Source organism: Calidris pugnax, unplaced genomic scaffold, assembly GCF_001431845.1.
Source record: "Calidris pugnax isolate Ruff unplaced genomic scaffold, ASM143184v1 scaffold70, whole genome shotgun sequence".
NCBI lineage: Eukaryota > Metazoa > Chordata > Aves > Charadriiformes > Scolopacidae > Calidris > Calidris pugnax.
In genome coordinates, this window is record NW_015090862.1 from 11,265,270 (window position 1) to 11,284,020 (window position 18,751).

The 18,751-nt window shown below is 40.4% G+C and overlaps 2 protein-coding genes across 2 annotated transcripts in view; both read left to right on the plus strand.

The window, feature by feature from the left end:
* The window catches only part of TMC3 (transmembrane channel like 3), a 23,561-nt gene extending 6,163 nt beyond the window's left edge, over positions 1 to 17,398 (plus strand). Inside the window, exons 4-22 of the mRNA XM_014944577.1 lie at positions 32 to 113; positions 805 to 911; positions 1,929 to 2,027; positions 2,121 to 2,263; positions 3,718 to 3,865; positions 4,785 to 4,828; positions 4,968 to 5,115; positions 5,776 to 5,885; positions 6,045 to 6,123; positions 6,623 to 6,862; positions 7,690 to 7,818; positions 9,217 to 9,284; positions 9,522 to 9,650; positions 10,352 to 10,462; positions 10,961 to 11,086; positions 12,455 to 12,533; positions 12,731 to 12,773; positions 13,875 to 14,172; positions 16,171 to 17,398. Of these exons, the coding sequence (XP_014800063.1) occupies positions 32 to 113; positions 805 to 911; positions 1,929 to 2,027; positions 2,121 to 2,263; positions 3,718 to 3,865; positions 4,785 to 4,828; positions 4,968 to 5,115; positions 5,776 to 5,885; positions 6,045 to 6,123; positions 6,623 to 6,862; positions 7,690 to 7,818; positions 9,217 to 9,284; positions 9,522 to 9,650; positions 10,352 to 10,462; positions 10,961 to 11,086; positions 12,455 to 12,533; positions 12,731 to 12,773; positions 13,875 to 14,172; positions 16,171 to 17,011 (3,024 nt within the window). The 3' untranslated portion in view covers positions 17,012 to 17,398. The remainder of the gene's footprint in view (positions 1 to 31; positions 114 to 804; positions 912 to 1,928; positions 2,028 to 2,120; positions 2,264 to 3,717; positions 3,866 to 4,784; positions 4,829 to 4,967; positions 5,116 to 5,775; positions 5,886 to 6,044; positions 6,124 to 6,622; positions 6,863 to 7,689; positions 7,819 to 9,216; positions 9,285 to 9,521; positions 9,651 to 10,351; positions 10,463 to 10,960; positions 11,087 to 12,454; positions 12,534 to 12,730; positions 12,774 to 13,874; positions 14,173 to 16,170) is intronic.
* Positions 17,399 to 18,534: 1,136 nt separating this feature from the next.
* STARD5 (StAR related lipid transfer domain containing 5) overlaps positions 18,535 to 18,751 on the plus strand; it is a 6,951-nt gene continuing 6,734 nt past the window's right edge. The window contains exon 1 of the mRNA XM_014944575.1: positions 18,535 to 18,631. Within this exon, the coding sequence (XP_014800061.1) occupies positions 18,542 to 18,631 (90 nt within the window). The 5' untranslated portion in view covers positions 18,535 to 18,541. The remainder of the gene's footprint in view (positions 18,632 to 18,751) is intronic.

Here is an 18,751-nt window from a genome sequence, read left to right on the forward strand (position 1 = left end):
TTTTTTCTCTCCCCCCCCCCCCCCCCCCCAGCTTTGGAGGAAGTTTCTTCGACTTGCATATAATTTTGTGGTAATCTTTATTCCTTGGGAAATGAGAATAAAGAAAATCGAGAGTAAGTATAAAGATGTAATGGTATTGAAAATTAAAGCACTTACTAAAATGATGATTTTCAGGGTTTAATTTTGAATTTACTGAATTAATAATATTTGGGAGAGAGTTAAACGTAAACTTTCAGCAGTGACGTTTTTCTGTAAAACTTTGATTTTTCTTGGTGCCTTAAACCCTGCACAGTTCTTATTTATGTCTTAGTGGGGGGTAACTTTTTAAAAGTCAAATTTGTCTCATTGTGGTTCTGAAAACGCAGCAAGATTTGGTGATTGTTTATCAAAGTCCATGGGGCAGTATCCTCGGGCCAACACCCCCAGATCTGCCCATAGTGTGGTTGTAACCTGCATCACCAGCCCTTGAGCCTTTGAATTGAATTAAAGCAGTCCCTAATGTGACATCAGCATCAGATCGTACCTTTCTGCTTCGGTGCTAAAGGAAAATGGATGCATGATGTCACCCAGCACAGCAGCTTCTTGAGTAATTGCTGCTGGTAATCATGAGACTTCCCCAGCAGACTTTGTGTTGGAATTGCAATTTCCTCATTGACACGTTAACATTTTCTCTCCTTTGCTGTATGCCCTGTGTGAATAAGAAAGGTTTTTCTTTTGTTTTATTATTCAAATAATGCTTCATGAATAAATGATATGAGCTTTTATACACCGTGTAGCTCAGATAACTATTTTCTGTGGTTTAAGGTCATTTTGGGTCTGGAGTTGCCTCTTACTTTATCTTCTTGAGATGGCTATTTGGAATCAATATTGTACTTACCATAATGACAGGAGCATTTGTAGTCTTACCAGAGGTAAGAACGTGTTGTTATTATTTACAGAAAAGTGCTTACTGTTGCACTTTCCTTTCTGAATTAAACAAATGTCACACTTGGAGGAATACATCAATTTGAAATGTACAAGCTAAAATGAATTATTTAAAATAAATTCCACTATTAAGAGGCTTTTTTCTGCCAAAGGATAAGAGAATTTTGCTATTAGTGTTAGAGATGCTATTTTGTCAACATGGTACTAATGCTTTTACAGAATATGTATCTGATTACTAAAATGGGGAACCAAATCCTAAAAGCTGTACTTGGTGTTGAGTATGCTCAAGTCCTATTAGTTTCATTTACAGGCAGAAAAACATAACGTCCCCCTCCAGACTCTGAATTATTGTCCATTAGAAATCATTTTCTAGAAGCTCTGAACAGCCATAACTTTGTTTAGCTCTTGCATGCAAGTAAAGCTATTTGTTAACTTTGTTAAATTATTCATAAATATTACTTTGTCTCACCTAACCCGTGCATTATTAGCATTATCAGAAAAGATGGGAATATCTGATTTTTCTTCTAATTGGCTAAACTTAAAAAAAAGAAGTATCCCCCAAACATATTAAAAAGTAAACTCAAATAAAATGGTATTTGCTTTCTTTTTTTACATTTTAAGGAAGATTTAATCTTGAAATATCATTTTGAGATCCAGCATGTCATAATTAATATAGAAACTCTTAAATTAAAACGAAGATAACTTTTAAAGCTATTTTGTTAATGGTTTCCGTTGGCCTCTCTCTTATTTTCTCAGCCATTTTGAAGAAGCCTACAGAGCACTAAATGTCCCCATAGGCAGCCAACAGACAGCAAAACATCCTCCTCTGGTTTAGTGGCAAATAAATGCAGGATTTCTCATGCAGTTTCTAGTTTAGGATGAGGAATGACTCAATTCTTGCTATCCTGATGGTATCATCCATGTGGACAGCTCTTGGTGGGTTCTGCTGTGCAACCCCAGGCCAGAGAGGCTCATGTACCTTCTATCTCCTCTCTCTTTCCCAGCTACTGGCCGGAGCCCCGTTCGGCAGCACAGTCAGCAAGACCATCCCCAAGGAGCACATTGCATCTGCTCAAGACCTGGACACCATCTGGTCACTAGGGGCAAGACTTAAACCACTTTTTAATTGTTTCACTCTCGCTGTTCTGTTGTAATCATTAGTTACTGCTCTTACTTACGGGCTCTGGTCTTTGCAGGGCTACCTCCAGTACTCGGTTTTGTTTTATGGCTACTATGGTCATGACAGAAAGATTGGGAAAGCTGGATACCGGCTGCCTCTTGCCTACTTCCTTGTGGGAATGGCAGTGTTTGCTTACAGCTTCATCATTCTCTTAAAAAAGTAAGACTTCCCATTTATTGCTGTTCATAAGCTTGCGTGGAGGCAATTGTTAATGGGGTGTTTATCCCATTTCCTCTGTACTTTTTCTGCATAGTTCTGTTAACCTGTTGAAGTCTGCTAATATCAGGGAGGCAGACTGAGTTTAATTCTAGCTTGCTCTTTATCTTGCTATCATTCATCTTTGTGCCCTCTTCAGTTTCCCAGCCTGTAAAAGGAGGGCAGCACAGAAGATAATCTGTGTGCTTTTTGTTGGTATACTGTAAAGTCCAACACTCGTGGAAGCCCTTTCTGTTTTTCTCTTTTCTGGCATAAATGACTGAAATTTATATTTGAAGTGTAATGCTTTCAGCCTTATTATCCCCACTTATTGAAATACAAATATAAAAAATCCATCCTGGATGTAATGTCATAATCATTGTTTCAGCCGGGATATGTCATCCTGTTGAAATGCAAGCTTCATTTCTTTGCTGCTGAAGGGCCTGGAGTAGGAGTCACTGAGCAGAGAGAGTGCTGACCATAAATCCAGGAATGTGCAATGCTTGGGGATGGGCAAGGTCACTCTATCCTCTCCTGATTCGTTTTCCCTTCCCTTCTGGATACCTATTTATCCATGTCAGTGCAGTCCAGGGACATTTTTAGCACTGCCTGTAATAACCCTCAGTTTTGAAGCTGAACCTTCCATTTTCATTTATTTTTATTCTACCTGCTGGTTTGTACCAGGGGTCACTGATAAGTTTGACACTGACCTACACATCTGCAGTTTCTGGATATGATTAGCTCTTCCCCTTCTGACTCAGCTCGCTGACTCTTTGCTTAGCTGCTTACAGTTCCCCTCTTAACGTTATCCTTTTGGATGCCCTTTCTTTCACAAGCTATTAATCTTCATTTCTTTTCTTACACTTTGCAATATTCTGCCATCTTGCCTACCCGAGATGAGCAGGTTGGGCTTTTCTTTCTTTTTTCCCAAGGTCTGTAAAATGGCACTAGGTTTCTGTTTGACAGTAATATATATTTTGAGGGTGAAAACACTACAGAAAACAAACAGATCTTGTGCACAATCACAGTTTTGCCAAACTAGCTTGTAATCACAGTAATAGTGACAGTATCTTCCAGCTGGATCCTACCCGGAGATCATAAAACTGAAATATGTTTCAGTCCACAGCTCTGGTGAGATTTATTTGCTTTATTTGTCAGCTATAAAAAATGTAAATATCAAAATGCCCTTCCACAGTGAGTCATTTCGGCAGTAGAACAAAAGTGAAGTTCAAGCTCTGAACCTCACCCTGTTTTATTTTCTTCAGAAAGCTGCCAACAGTGACACTGCTGCAAACTTCTGGGAGTTCTAAAGGCACAGACATCTGAAAACTATGAACCACATCAGTGATTTCCTTCATATTCATCTTCGCACATTAACAACAGTTGTTTTGGTTTGGTTTTTTTTTTTTTTTTTTCAGAATGGCAAAGAACTCAAGAATGAGTTTAGCAAGTGCCTCTGATGAAAATTACACTTTCTGTTGGAGACTGTTCTGTGCTTGGGACTATTTAATAGGAAACCCCGAGGCTGCAGAGAGCAAAGCTGCTGCCATAGTTAATAGCATTAGGGTGAGCAACTGACTTTCAAATTATTTAGAGTTGATTTATTTGTTAATCTGTAAGATATATATGTCTTTCCTCTCATTCCCTTGCATTTCCTCTTGTTTTTTGGTATTTGTTCACAGATCTGTTTGCCTAGGGCAGTGCTGGTGCCGCAGCTCTGTGTGGTGTTAGTGTCACACCACACTGGCTGACACTGCCATTCTGTCCCAGCCAGGCCCTTCTGTTCCTCTTTGGAAGAGTTTCATTTAATGTCACTGTACGTGTGACAAGAAGTTAGATAACGAGAAACAAATTTGCTTGTGATGCAATTTCATTGAGTAATAGAATCAAATTCATGTTAACAACGTGAAAACATTTATTTCAGCTCCATAACAAATGGTCTAGGGGCATCTTACAGCTCTCTCAAAATTAGAAAATAGCTTTAAATACAGATGTTTTCCATTTAGAATTTAAGAACAAATGAAGAAATAAAAAATAAAGTAACTTATTTTCCGAATTTGGTGTATTCTCATTAAGTCATTGAACAAAATTACGTGAAAGGCTAAATTATTAAGCTATGATATTTAGTTATTCTGATGACTGAGGATGCCTTTTGACAGTTCGGTATTATATTTCTGACACATGGATTCTATAGGTATCTCCTGCAAAAAGATCTAATAGTGCAAACCCCTGGTTGTACCCATTGAACACGCATGATCAAAATGCACGAGTATTTGATTACTGTGTATTTGTTTCTCAGAAATCTCCTTTGCTAGTTAAGCTCACTTATCACTCCTAAAAAGCTATGCAGGACAGAGATGTATTTATCTATTTGCACTTTCAGGATGTGAAATTTTTTATTAGTGTACTTGATACCTTCTGTGAAAGATATGTGCGTTATGTCTGCTGAACACTAATAAAATGATAATGCTGTGTTTCTTTCAAGGAAGCTATATTGGAAGAGCAGGAAAAGAAGAAAAGCAAAAACTTGTATGTATATAAGACCAGAGATACTTCTCAAAGCACTGTTTCAATGCAGATAGCAGTGCTGAAACCATGTTAGAAAAGACCCCTGGTGTCACAAGACAACCTCCTTTAGTGGCTGTGTCTTTTTTTTTTTTTCCCCCAGGGCAGTGACTATAAGCTTAAGAATTATTGCAAACATCCTCGTGCTTCTCTCGCTAGCTGGTAGTATTTACATCATCTACTTTGTGGTGGATCGATCCCAAAGGTTAGAGCGCACCAAAAAAGAGCTGACTCTCTGGGAAAAAAATGAGGTACGCTGTCCTTCTGTCACCTCTGGGCCAGAAGCAGGACGGTCATCTCGGGGCTCTCTGTAGCAATAGTGTGCACTGAGGGGGAAATTGCAAGAGACTGGCCAGGAGCAGGGAGGAACAAGCGTGAGGACAAAGTGTAAACTCTCCTGTCACTTACAAATCTACTGATTGTGCTGATTCCTTTCTACTCCCTTGGCCCAGCGTTCGCTCAGCAGGGGGACACTGAATGTCCTGTGAATATCTCCATTTGGATGAATGAGTGGATACTGAGAGTAGGAAGTGAATAGGTACGGAGACGCTCCTCTGCCACTTCAGAGAAAGGTGCTGCCTTCATATTTCCCATGTTTTTATTTTAATTAGTAAACTAGTAACTTTAAAGCTAGAATGTCTGCAGTAAAGATTCCTGCATCGTGTTCCAGATCTATAATTTTGAATCATACCTACTGTTATTACTAATATCAATAATACCTAAGAGGCTAAAATAATAGTTATAAGAGATAACATTACTATTGTCAGTAATAGCTAAAAAGCTTAAAGCGCCTCCTCCAAGAAAAGCAACCCCCATTAAATGTGCATCAGCAGTATTTCAATCAGCAGTCAAGGTACCACAGAAGATCCTCACGCAAAGCTACAAAAACTCTGCGTCTTTCCGTTCTGTAGGTAAGTGTGGTTGTGTCCCTGATCACCATGATCGCGCCCTCTGCTTTTGAACTTGTGGCAGCTCTGGAGATGTATCATCCAAGGACCACTCTTCGCTTCCAGCTTGCCAGGTACAGGCTTTATGCAGTGTACAAATTACGTGGGAAGAAAGGGAGGAAGAGGAGAGATGTGCTCTGCTCGTATGTTTTAGTCCAGCCAAAGCAGAGAACGTGTGAGAAGCCAATGGGATAACAATGCAATAACCTCTATCTTATGCTTTTTGTTTTCAGGGTTCTTGTTCTATACCTGGGAAACCTCTACAGTTTAATCATTGCTCTCCTGGATAAAGTGGACAGTATGAGCATCACTGTAAGTTTAACTTGGTGTTTTCTGATGTGTAAAGCTGGTAGACTTTACAGATTGAATTCCATTTATTGTGGTATATATGAAGTCAGATGAAAATTTTTTTGAAATTGATTAAAACATATTACAGGTTGATAGGATTATAATGTTAAGTTTAGTTTGTAATGTTCATTTACAACTACTTTTAGGTTTCTCTAGGATAACTGGATCCATTTGATTGCTGATGTAACACAAAAAATAGATTTCCGTACATTGCTTAACTATTTAAAAAAAAAAAAAAAAACATCACTTTAGGGCAGATATTTACAGCTACCATAAATCAGCTTTCAGGACTGTCCTTACAAGTTCCATCTGACTCTGTACATTGACAGTTACTTGGCAGTCACCAAACTGCTGCTCGAAAAGACATGAAGAAATGCCTGTGTGTGTGTGTGTTGCAGAAGGTACAGACACGTGCATGTATGCACAGCTGAAAAAGTAGCTTTTGGGACATTTATTATTTCAGGACTCTGACGTTAACAACAATGCAAGTAATTCTACCGCCTTCTTAGCAACCAAAACTCTTTCTAAAGACGACAATTTATCTACAACTATTCCTGATGTACAAATGAAGAGAAACAGTGGTGTCACATTGGAAGAGTCTCGCACTCAAGGCTTGACAGTCTCCAACTCACTGGTTAACAACACACTTTCCTTTAACACCCAGAACCCACAGGATCAGTGCTGGGAGACATATGTTGGTCAAGTATGTAATTGTTTTATTATGTCATAAACTTCATAAACTTCTTAATCCACGTTTCACAAAAAATTAAAATCATGTTGTGCTGTGTTCAATTTTAGAGCTTTTCTTTGCATAAATTTCAGAATCTAGCTAAGGATTATGTAGAAAGTGTAAAGACTACTCAAAGTGATTTGGCCACAGATACGGGCGTTGTTCTTTGTTCAGTATCTACAATGTGTTTAGTGTTGTACAAACGTGCTTTTGTCAGGCTTTGGTCTCTACCTTCAGTTCTGCACAGGCAGATCTCTACAGATGTGTAAGACAGAGCCTATTTTAATAGGATGCATCCTGTTGAACTCATACAGAGAAACATGACTATAAAAATGCTTAGACAGTAATTAATAGTAACTAGTAACTAACACTGCTTTTGGTTTTGTACAAGTAATAAGCCTTTCTTATTGTGAAGCTCTTAGCAAGTCTGTACTACTACAGTCAGTATAATAAAGGATTAGGTACAACAGAAAAAACCCAAGTTATTTCAGTTTATCTAGATAAACTTTCAGAACAGTCATTAAAAAGAAAGCTTGAAGCTCTGGTGACCAGAGTTTTATTGCTGCAAGCAATAGAAGGCACACTGAAATCTTGATTATATTTGTTCTCTTTGCTAGAAAAAAGGCCAGTGAGGGAAAATTCAAACAGGAAAAGCTTAAAAGGAAATAATTTAGATATTTAAATCATATTTCATCAGTATACTAAGCTTAAGCCAAAATACAATTACAAGTGCAGAAGAGCCATACGCAGCCCATTTGTTTCCAGAATGACTCAGTATGTGTGAACAATATGTATTTCAGGAGATGCTAAAGCTTTCAATTATCGACATGATTTTCACAGTCGCAAGCATCCTGCTAATTGATTTTTTCCGTGGACTGTGTGTGCGATATTTAAGTGATTGCTGGTGCTGGGATCTAGAAAGCAAGTTTGTAAGTACGGTCTTTATTTTATCAAACTAAAATGCTGAAGATAGCCAGGCTCCTTCCCTTAGCATCGAACTTCCTTAAGGCCTTTCAACAGCTAAAGAATTTCTTGGCAGCACACATCTATAAAGGCACAGTTAGCGCTATTTTTAACACTGTTAATTGGGGGGCACAAGGTATATGCTGAGATTGGATGTTTTTCTCAAGCCTACTCTCATGGCCATGGTGCAAAAACCTCTTTGTTTTTCCCAAAATGAGATCATGGAGCAGTTTCAGAGTCAAAGATGAGACTGAGAGCGTAGGGTTGCTCCCCGCATCCTCTTTTCTGTAGCTGTAACATCTATCCATAACGTAGATGGTGGTTCAAGAAACAATAACCAAAAGCATACAGCCCCTTAAGGAAATTATATTGAGTAATAGCTGGGTAGCAAGATGCTGTTGGCATGAAAGACTGAGGACTATTTCTGTCCTTAACTTATGAAGTGAAGTAAACTAGAGAGGAATTAGTTTATTTAATCCCCCACTGCAGAGTAGGTTTTACTGTGTCCCACTGCCTGCCAAAAGCCAGTATTTGGCCTGGACGTTTCAGGCTGTGTGCTGTCTGCAAACTGATTCCATCAAATGCTTCTAACAAATGATGTGAAAAAAAAAACCTTCCCTTAGCATCGAACTTCCTTAAGGCCTTTCAACAGATAAAGAATTTATTGGCAGCACGCATCTATAAAGGCACAGTTAGCACTATTTTTAACACTGTTAATTGGGGGGCACAAGGTATATGCTGAGATTGGATGTCTTTTCTCAAGCCTACTCTCATGGCCATGGTGCAAAAAACTCTTTGTTTTTCCCAAAATGAGATCATGGAGCAGTTTCAGAGTCAAAGATGAGACTGAGAGCGTAGGGTTGCTCCCCGCATCCTCTTTTCTGTAGCTGTAACATCTATCCATAACGTAGATGGTGGTTCAAGAAACAATAACCAAAAGCATACAGCCCCTTAAGGAAATTATATTAATAGTTGGGTAGCAAGATGCTGTTGGCATGAAAGACTGATCCATAACGTAGATGGTGGTTCAAGAAACAATAACCAAAAGCATACAGCCCCTTAAGGAAATTATATTGAGTAATAGCTGGGTAGCAAGATGCTGTTGGCATGAAAGACTGAGGACTATTTCTGTCCTTAACTTATGAAGTGAAGTAAACTAGAGAGGAATTAGTTTATTTAATCCCCCACTGCAGAGTAGGTTTTACTGTGTCCCACTGCCTGCCAAAAGCCAGTATTTGGCCTGGACGTTTCAGGCTGTGTGCAGTCTGCAAACTGATTCCATCAAATGCTTCTAACAAATGATGTGAAAAAAAAAACCCAAAACATTAAGATGAGGTATTCATCCCACACTGTGTTTCTTGTAGCCAGAATATGGAGAATTCAAAATTGCAGAGAATGTATTGCATTTGGTCTACAACCAAGGAATGATCTGGTACGTAGTTCATAAGTGATTTTTCTTGTCCTTTGTTGGCTGATTACTAACTCAATCGTGTGATTTCCAATGAAACCTGTTCAGGTAGGATATTAGTAATGTAGTCTTTTATAGATTATTATAATAAGAGATCACCTGTTGATAGTAAGCTGTTGTTTACCTGTTTTTTTCATGTGTTCTTCTGCTATTGAAATTGCTCTGGCAACACTGAGCACTGAAATTATATTATTTTTCCAGGATGGGAGCTTTCTTTTCACCTTGTTTACCAGCATTCAATGTTCTCAAGTTGATTGGACTCATGTACCTGAGGAGCTGGGCTGTGTTAACGTGCAATGTACCACATCAGCAGGTTTTCAGAGCATCTCGGTTAGTCAAAAGATAAAGAATAAATCAAATGCAGACAAGGGAAATGTCTTCTGTGCAGAGGAACAAAATGACAGGAGATTTTAGCTCTGAGAGTTGACAATCAAATTTCACAGTAATACTGATAGCAAAGGTCTGTGGAAAAAAAAACACCATAGTTACTAAAACTGGAGGATTTGTAAAGCAGGGAAGTTAAAGATATGCAAGAGCTGAAAAATATGTCATGAAATATTCCTAGACCAATATATGTGGCCTAATATAAATGCTCAATTTCCATACAACTCTGAGCACAATAACACATCACGCTACAGAATTCCCCATTTTTCTTCTATCATGATGAATATCTTAATTGTTTACTCAAAATGGAAATTATTTCTAGCATGTTTTGAAGATGAGTCAACTTCTGCCTCTGTTCTGTTTCTCCCCCAACACAACTGGGCAGTCGGGTCAGTTTTACAGACGGGTGCTATAAACAGTTCTCTGGCTGCAGCGGTGGCATCTGGAAAGTCCCGCAAATAGGATTTTCATCATTAAGAGTCTGTTTAAACTGATTCTGTTCAGACTTTCTAATCACAGCAGAATGATTTTGATCTTTCAGAAATGTAGATCTTGAACTTGTTGGGTAGATACAGACTCGCACCTTTCATGTTGCCTGTTTTTCTCTCTGATTAGTATAATCTGAAACACGTTATGCTTTCTTGCAGATCCAATAATTTCTACTTGGCCATGTTGCTGTTCATGTTGTTCTTGTGCATGTTACCGACAATTTTTGCTATTGCCCGATATAAGCCATCTTTAAGCTGTGGTCCTTTCAGGTAAGTCATAATAGACTAATGAAAATTGCAAAATTTGATTTCACCCTCTCACAACAAATTCATCAGGTTCAATAATACCCAAATTACTGTTAAAAAAAAAAAAAAGTTTATATATAGGACAATCTTTTTTCTGATGATGATGTTTTCCAGTATGAGTTTAATTAGGTGAATACGTCAATGTTCTGAGTGAGGCTTGGTTCAGCTCTTTTATGTTTACACAGCGTAATGTGTCACCAAGCAATCCAGCAAACATCACTGTCCTGTGTCCCAATTCAAGCACCCTCCAAGCCTGGCCAATGCTTTTGTGCTTTGGAAAAATTGTTACAAAGCAAATAATCAACAAGTTGCCTTTTTTTTTTTTCCCTTTTCACTGTACTGTTCTGAAGTAGCTTTGAAACTCCTTGTTTACTTGATAGAGCACTGCTCAACAAACAGATGTACCTAGGATTTCTGGCAACTTTATTTTATTTCCTTTTTTTTTTTTTTCCCCTCTTGTAGTGGACAAGAAAAAATATATGATATTGTTTCTGAAACGATTCAGAATGATTTTCCCGCATGGTTCAACACGGTGATCACCTACATCAGCAGTCCTGTGGTTGTCCTCCCTGCACTACTACTTCTATTGTAAGTACTTTGTTTTTCCCAGGCAGGTTAAATTGATTAATTACATTAATACCGGACTTATCTCTGGGGAGTCAAATGTTGACACTGAGGAACACACACTGTATTATTGTCACTTTATTAAGCGTATCTGAAAAAAAACCACCTTATTGAATATATGGTATATTGATCAGATGGGAATGAGAGTATGTTAAAAAGACTGTTATCCCACTTTGAAAAGGAATTTCTTGTTCTGGAATACTGTGTTAGCACAAGTTCACTATACTGTGTCAAGGCTTGCAGTGCTGCTGGTTCCAGGAAGATTTAAGATCCTTCTTCCCTCTCAAGAGCTCCTCAGAAATTAATATTCCATTTCCTCATGGTCATTAGTTTAGTTTATGACTGTGAACAGGGCTCAGTCTATCATTTAAAGCAGCTACCCAGTCATCCTGATTTCTGACAAGATAAATCAATTATGCAGGCCTGCTCTGAAGTGCTAATGTAATATAACTTGCTGCAGACTTTCCAGTGAAAGTCCTTTCTTACTCTAGTTTCTAAATAATTATTTACAGCTGGGAATTAATACTTACTTTGAGCTGTTTGAAATTCACTTTGCTCTATGAAGCATCATTTGTCTTGCATGTATCTTTGTATCATTTTTTTTTCCCCTGTAAACTACTGATGAATGCAGACTTTGTCCCATCAGTGGGTTTTTCAGACAAATCAGAAAGACCGAAGCAATACTTCCTGATTGTAACTTTTTCCTCTAAGGTGCCAGCCACGTAAACGTGAACATATTTACAAACTGAAGTAGGCCCATTGACTGCTTCAAACTGACGGCTATGAACATATATAAATGTTTGTGGTATAAAGTCCAGCTATAAGTTTTTACTTCATCTGAAAGCCAGTGCAATCCATTATGTCAGGCCAGGTCTGATCTCGCCTATGCCAGTGTAAACAAGGTGTTATTCCAGTCAGTCAACAAACTTAAGTTGGTATGAGTGTGCAAACTCGGCTGTAATTCTGGTGTCTCTGTTCCATAACCTTGGACTGGAAAAAAAGATGAGAAAATATTTATCAAAATTTTTGTTTTGAGCAAGTCCAGAATTTAAAACAAAAAAAAAACTAGAAGTGCACCCAGAGTCATATGCATAATGAAAAGACCTGCAAAAAAACACAGGCACAATTAGACCTGTCGTTAAATCTGCTTTTAGTGTTGCTTTTTCATGTATGTTTGCTTGGAGTGAAGGCTGTCATCCATTGTCATGGTATAAAGGAAATGCTATGAAGCAGCAACTGAGCCTGTACATCATTTTGATGACCTATAAACCCTCAAAGAGAAGACTGTCAAGAATGTTTGATGTGACTCATAATCACCTCTTTCACTTCTAGCATGTTAATCTATTACCTACAAAGTATTGCGAGATCATTAAAATTCACCAACAATCAACTGAGGATGAAGATCCAAACAGTAAGTACAGTTCAAAGCTCTTTTACATGCAGTTTGGTGGGTCTTCAGAAAAGTGTTAGCCTAATTAAATCTCTAGAGCCACGTTCAGTGTTTTGCAATGTAAAACCAATCCTGTATTTATCACCCTTACACAGCAGCGGATTTACTCTCTAATCCGTAATAATTTACTGGTTTTCATTCTCCTGAATGTATTTTAGGAAAGAACTGAAGATAAGAAAAAAGTGGTTCAGATGGCAGTAGGTAAGTTGATGAGCTTTCGAAATGCCACTAATAATGAAGCATTCAGATGCAAAACAATTTTGATTTCTCATACACATAGGAAAGTTCAACTACATTTTAAAAAAACTATATTTCCTCTGGTGGTTCAGATGGCAGTAGGTAAGTTGGTGAGCTTTAGAAATGCCACTATTAATGAAGCATTCAGATGCGAAACAATTTTGATTCCTCATACACATAGGAAAACTACATTTTAAAAAAACTATATTTCCTCCAGCGTCCTGCTTTTAGGTGGTTTTGAGCTCAGCTTGACTTAATCTTGGCAGCACTGAAAAACAAGGTGTGTAGTTTATACCTAAATTCTGCTGGGACCTTTGGACTGGGTATTTTCCTGCTTTTACCACCAACAGGGCAGAAACTAGGAGGCATCTCTGATTCAAATCATGTCAGACCTTGCATAAAACTCAAGAGGCTAGTGGGCAGAAGAGGAGGAAGGGCATGGCCCCTATTCTTTAACCTAAGATGTTTCAATATTTCACCAGCAATGAAAAAAATGTCAGACTTAAGTGTCTGCTGTGCCTGAGGGAATTTGAACCTGCATCTTCCACTTCTCAGGTTTTAGCAATGAGAAACCACAGAAAGGACACCCTCCTTCCAGTGAAAGGAACAAGCGAAAATTTGCCAAACCAAAGAGAAGACATGATTCAGTAGACTTATGGCTAGATCTTAATGCTACTGTGTCCCTCTTAGAGCTCTTTGGCAGACACATAAATAGTGAAATACTTGATGTATTAAAATTTAATGATCAGAAGTGACTATTAAGGGCAATGAGATATGTGTCCTAGTTCAATTTCATTTGTTACAGAAACCCAATTCAGTTTTTGGCTGTGACCAGCACAGTCCCTGGAACCAGTTTGCTGAATTTGGCCACCATTGGCCAGCTTGTTGCCCATTTTGGAATCCTACAGTGCAATGTCCAGTGTTGTTTGTATGTCCCTCAATCTACCATGTACCGTGTTCTGTTGGATCCCCTGACTGAAGGGTGAATTTGAGCCACTGCATTTACACAGCAGGCTCTAAATTTTAGAGGCCTGTACAGTTCTTGAAATAATTTCTCTTCTATAGCCAGAATCCAAAATCTGGATGGGAATGACAAGAGACCAGAGCAAGAAAGTGATATTATCAGCCAGGAGTCTTCTGTTCGGTCCTCAACTCCCCGAAAGAATGGCAGTGTTTTGAACTTTGAATCTCCCGTGAGCAAAGGCACCAGAATACAAACCATTTCCCAGTCTGTGCCTCAAACTGTGCCCTCAACTGATGTTGCAAGACCTGTCAACGCAGCTCCCGCAACTTCTACCTCCTTAACGTCAGCTCCCTCAGCATCAAGTGTACAGAAACCAAGAAACGATCACATCACAAACAGGCAAGACTGCTTTGGTTTTGAAACAGCATTTCTTCCAGCAGCTCCATGACATACATGTGTCTATGCACAAAATAGCTGAGTATTCAGACTGTCTGCAACAGTAAAACAGCTGAGGAATTTTTAAAAAGCATTCATGGGTACTATTCAGAGCGCTGGTGATGCCACCTCCTTAACTCTCCCTTAATTGAAATGGGATTATAAAACTTTTGAAGTTATGTAGCTGCAGTTTGCACACACCTCAAGCAAAGGTAAATACTAAGCTTCCCCTCAGGCTTGTAACTAAAATAGTTTGTGCAGGATACTGTTTCCATGAACAAGACAAACACTGTAAGAGTGAAGGAGCTCTCTGCAGAATGCCTGTGCAGGTCTGGCTGTAAGACAACCAGTTTTGGACAGCTGGTTCAGAGAGCCGAGCAATGCTTTAAGCTACCTGGTTTTGTTCAAGTGATCAGAGCATTTTTAAATGGTTCCCAGAATTATAAGAAAACAAAATAGGGACGTAACCTGAGAGGTCAATTGTCTGCTGACTTTTCCGAGGGAAGAACCAATGTAACTGCTAATTTCTAGACTATGTTTCACCCTCTTATAGCTCTTTGGCAGACACATAAATAGCGAAATACTTGATGTATTAAAATTTAGTGATCAGGACTGACTATTAAGGGCAATGAGGTACGTGTCCTAGTTCGATTTCGTTTGTTACAGAAACCCAATTCAGTTTTTGGCTGTGACCAGCACAGTCCCTGGAACCAGTTTGCTGAATTTGGCCACCATTGGCCAGCTTGTTGCCCATTTTGGAATCCTACAGTGCAATGTCCAGTGTTGTTTGTATGTTCCTCAATTGTGCATCTACCGTGTACCGTGTTCTGTTGGATCCCCTGACTGAAGGGTGAATTTGAGCCACTGCATTTACACAGCAGGTTCTAAATTTTAGAAACCTGTACAGTTCTTGAAATAATTTCTCTTCTACAGCCAGAATCCAAAATCTGGATGGGAATGACAAGAGACCAGAGCAAGAAAGTGATATTATCAGCCAGGAGTCTTCTGTTCGGTCCTCAACTCCCCGAAAGAATGGCAGTGTTTTGAACTTTGAATCTCCCGTGAGCAAAGGCACCAGAATACAAACCATTTCCCAGTCTGTGCCTCAAACTGTGCCCTCAACTGATGTTGCAAGACCTGTCAACGCAGCTCCCGCAACTTCTACCTCCTTAACGTCAGCTCCCTCAGCATCAAGTGTACAGAAACCAAGAAACGATCACATCACAAACAGGCAAGACTGCTTTGGTTTTGAAACAGCATTTCTTCCAGCAGCTCCATGACATACATGTGTCTATGCACAAAATAGCTGAGTATTCAGACTGTCTGCAACAGTAAAACAGCTGAGGAATTTTTAAAAAGCATTCATGGGTACTATTCAGAGCGCTGGTGATGCCACCTCCTTAACTCTCCCTTAATTGAAATGGGATTATAAAACTTTTGAAGTTATGTAGCTGCAGTTTGCACACACCTCAAGCAAAGGTAAATACTAAGCTTCCCCTCAGGCTTGTAACTAAAATAGTTTGTGCAGGATACTGTTTCCATCAACAAGATAAACACTGTAAGAGTGAAGGAGCTCTCTGCAGAATGCCTGTGCAGGTCTGGCTGTAAGACAACCAGTTTTGGACAGTTAGTTCAGAGAGCTGAGCAATGCTTTAAGCTACCCGGTTTTGTTCAAGTGATCAGAGCATTTTTAAATGGTTCCCAGAATTATAAGAAAACAAAATAGGAACGTAACCTGAGAGGTCAACTGCTGACTTCTCCTAGGGAAGAACCAATGTAACTGCTAATTTCTAGACTATGTTTCTCAAACTGGTCCTAAAAATTTGCAATAGAGGTTTCATTATCTCCACCCTTACACTCTAGTGTTTGACTTCCAGAACAGTATTTTTTTTATATGTATGAATTAGACTGATAGATGAGTGTAACTCTAAATGTTTCCTTCCTGTTTTTTCCTTCTTAAAGGTACCCAAGCATTGTGCATGGGAGTGCAGGCGAGCTCTGTAAAACAAAGCCCTACACACCAGTGGCTTTCAAAAAGCACACTGAAGATGTTCATTCTGAGCCTCTCTTCAGAAAAGGCATTCGGCAGGTAAATACGGATGCTCTTGGGGCAGGGGCTCCTGTTTTTGTGGGACATAGACCATATGCTACCAGGTATTATGTTGTTAATGAAAATGAATCCCGCAAAAAATCGCTCCGTTCTACCTCCCGACTCCAAAGGCACTTCAGAAAAGATGAGTCAGGAGACGTTATTGAGTTGTATCCACGCAATGTCAGAAGATACGTGGTTCGAACACCACACCAGATGTATTCCCCTCATCCCAGTGAAGATGAGGAGGATGAAGAGGAACTCAGAAGAGAATTCATTAGCAGATCCCATCGCCCTCGCTCACTGTCTGATCTTCGCCCACCACCAAGATTTTACATTGGGGAACGCGCTGATGGCCACATTCTTACAAGCAAAGATCTGGCCAGAGTGCACTACAAATCCTGGGACGATGGCTTTGAGCTAGACCTGGACAGGCCTCCATATGCTTACAAGAAAGTGCACCTGAACTATGCTGAGCCACGTGTGAAACCAAAATCAAAGCAAAAGCTGGAGCAATCTCTAACAGAATCTGATTCCATTTCCATTGAATCCAGCAGTGATCCGCAGAACAGCAGCAATGACCAGTATATCCAGGTGATTCATAGCAAGGAAAAGTATCCGAAACCTGGGACAAAACCCACCAAAAAGAAATCAAAAAACAGTATTGATCTAAATATGTCAGAGCCTAACGAACTGGTATGCTCGAATGTCTGAGGAAGTGCCCCAACCCTTCTGTGTTTTGAATGGGTGTACATGCATTTGTTGTACTTGCTGTTTGAGGTCTATTGGAGTAACTACAACATAGTCTTTGCAACACCAGTGTATGCTGCCATTCCAGGTGGGAAAAGCATAGTTAGCCTTGTGGTTTTACTGTAACTGTATCTTGCTTCAATATCACAACTGATCTGTTGCAAAACTTGGAAGAGAAAACTAATCCAAGTTATTACCTAGTGCTAATGCTGTTAAAAACCAAAAACCCTAGCTACAGGAAAATCAAAAGCTATGTACTTGGGGCACTTTAATTAAACCAGTACAAAACTATGTCAGATGAGGCTCTCTTTGACACAGTCCCAGCTAAAGATGCTTCCACTGAATAAATTCAGCAGGTAATCAGCTTCCTACAAATAGAGGTGCTATTTACAGTGCAGTTTATGACATCTTGACGTGCCTAGTTTCACTATAGCCCTCAATCTACCATGTACCGTGTTCTGTTGGATCCCCTGACTGAAGGGTGAATTTGAGCCACGGTGTGTGGCTCAAACAAATCAGCAACAGGCTAATTACAGAGAACATGGAGTTTCTTTAGAGGGTACTGCATGGGCAAGACGTAACCTGAGAGGTCAATTGTCTGCTGACTTTTCCGAGGGAAGAACCAATGTAACTGCTAATTTCTAGACTATGTTTCTCAAACTGGTCCTAAAAATTTGCAACAATAGAGGTTTCATGATCTCCACCCTTACACTCTAGTGTTTGACTTCCAGAAAAATATTTTTTTATATGTATGAATTAGACTGATAGATGAGTGTAACTCTAAATGTTTCCTTCCTGTTTTTTCCTTCTTAAAGGTACCCAAGCATTGTGCATGGGAGTGCAGGCGAGCTCTGTAAAACAAAGCCCTACACACCAAATGGAGGTATTTGATCGCAGTAATGCATGCCAGCCTTCTAGATGAAATCTTAGATCTTGTATTAATTTTCTGGTGAGACTCCTCAGCCCAGCCTGATAAGCTGCATTGTAGGAAAACTTTCCATTCCTGGCCTTCAAAAAAACTTCCCTCATTACTCCTAATTTAATTCTATTCAGTTTTTCGCATGCCGTTGCGATTTTACACCTCCTTTAGACGCTGAATATTGCCCTTTATTTTTCATGTTGGTGGGATCACACCGGGCTGCCAGCGCGTGAGCAGGCCCCATCTCAGGTGAGAGAGCGGCAAGGCCTCTGCCATGGCTGGCGGCGACCCGAGTGACGCCTCATGGCAGCGGCCTGTCGCCCGGCGCCTCTTTTCCCCTCAGGCTGCTGGCGGCAGGCTGCCGGGACAGCCAGGCCACGGCCACCCGCGGCTCCGGCCTGGCCTGCATGGCCGACCCCCGGCCTGCCACCAGGAGGCGAGGCGATAGAAGCCACCTCCTTCCCCAAGCCGCGGCCTCTCAGGTGAGGGGGCGGCGCCGCCATCGGCCCACGGGGGCGGTGCGGCCCGGCGCCCTCATAGGCCGCGGCGGCGCGGTGGCTCCGCCCTGCCCGGCCATGGACTACGCAGCAGTCGCCGAGGCGGCGGCTGAGAAGATGGAGCTCTACCGGCGGGACCCCGGCGGGTGGCGGGGCTGCCGGCACACGGTGAGCGAGCGGGGGCGGCTGAGGAGGGGCGGGCGGGCGTGGGGGGGACGACCCCTGGCCCGGCCGGGCGGCTGAAGCCTCCTCTCCCCGCAGAGCGAGGTGTCGGGTTCGTGGAGACCC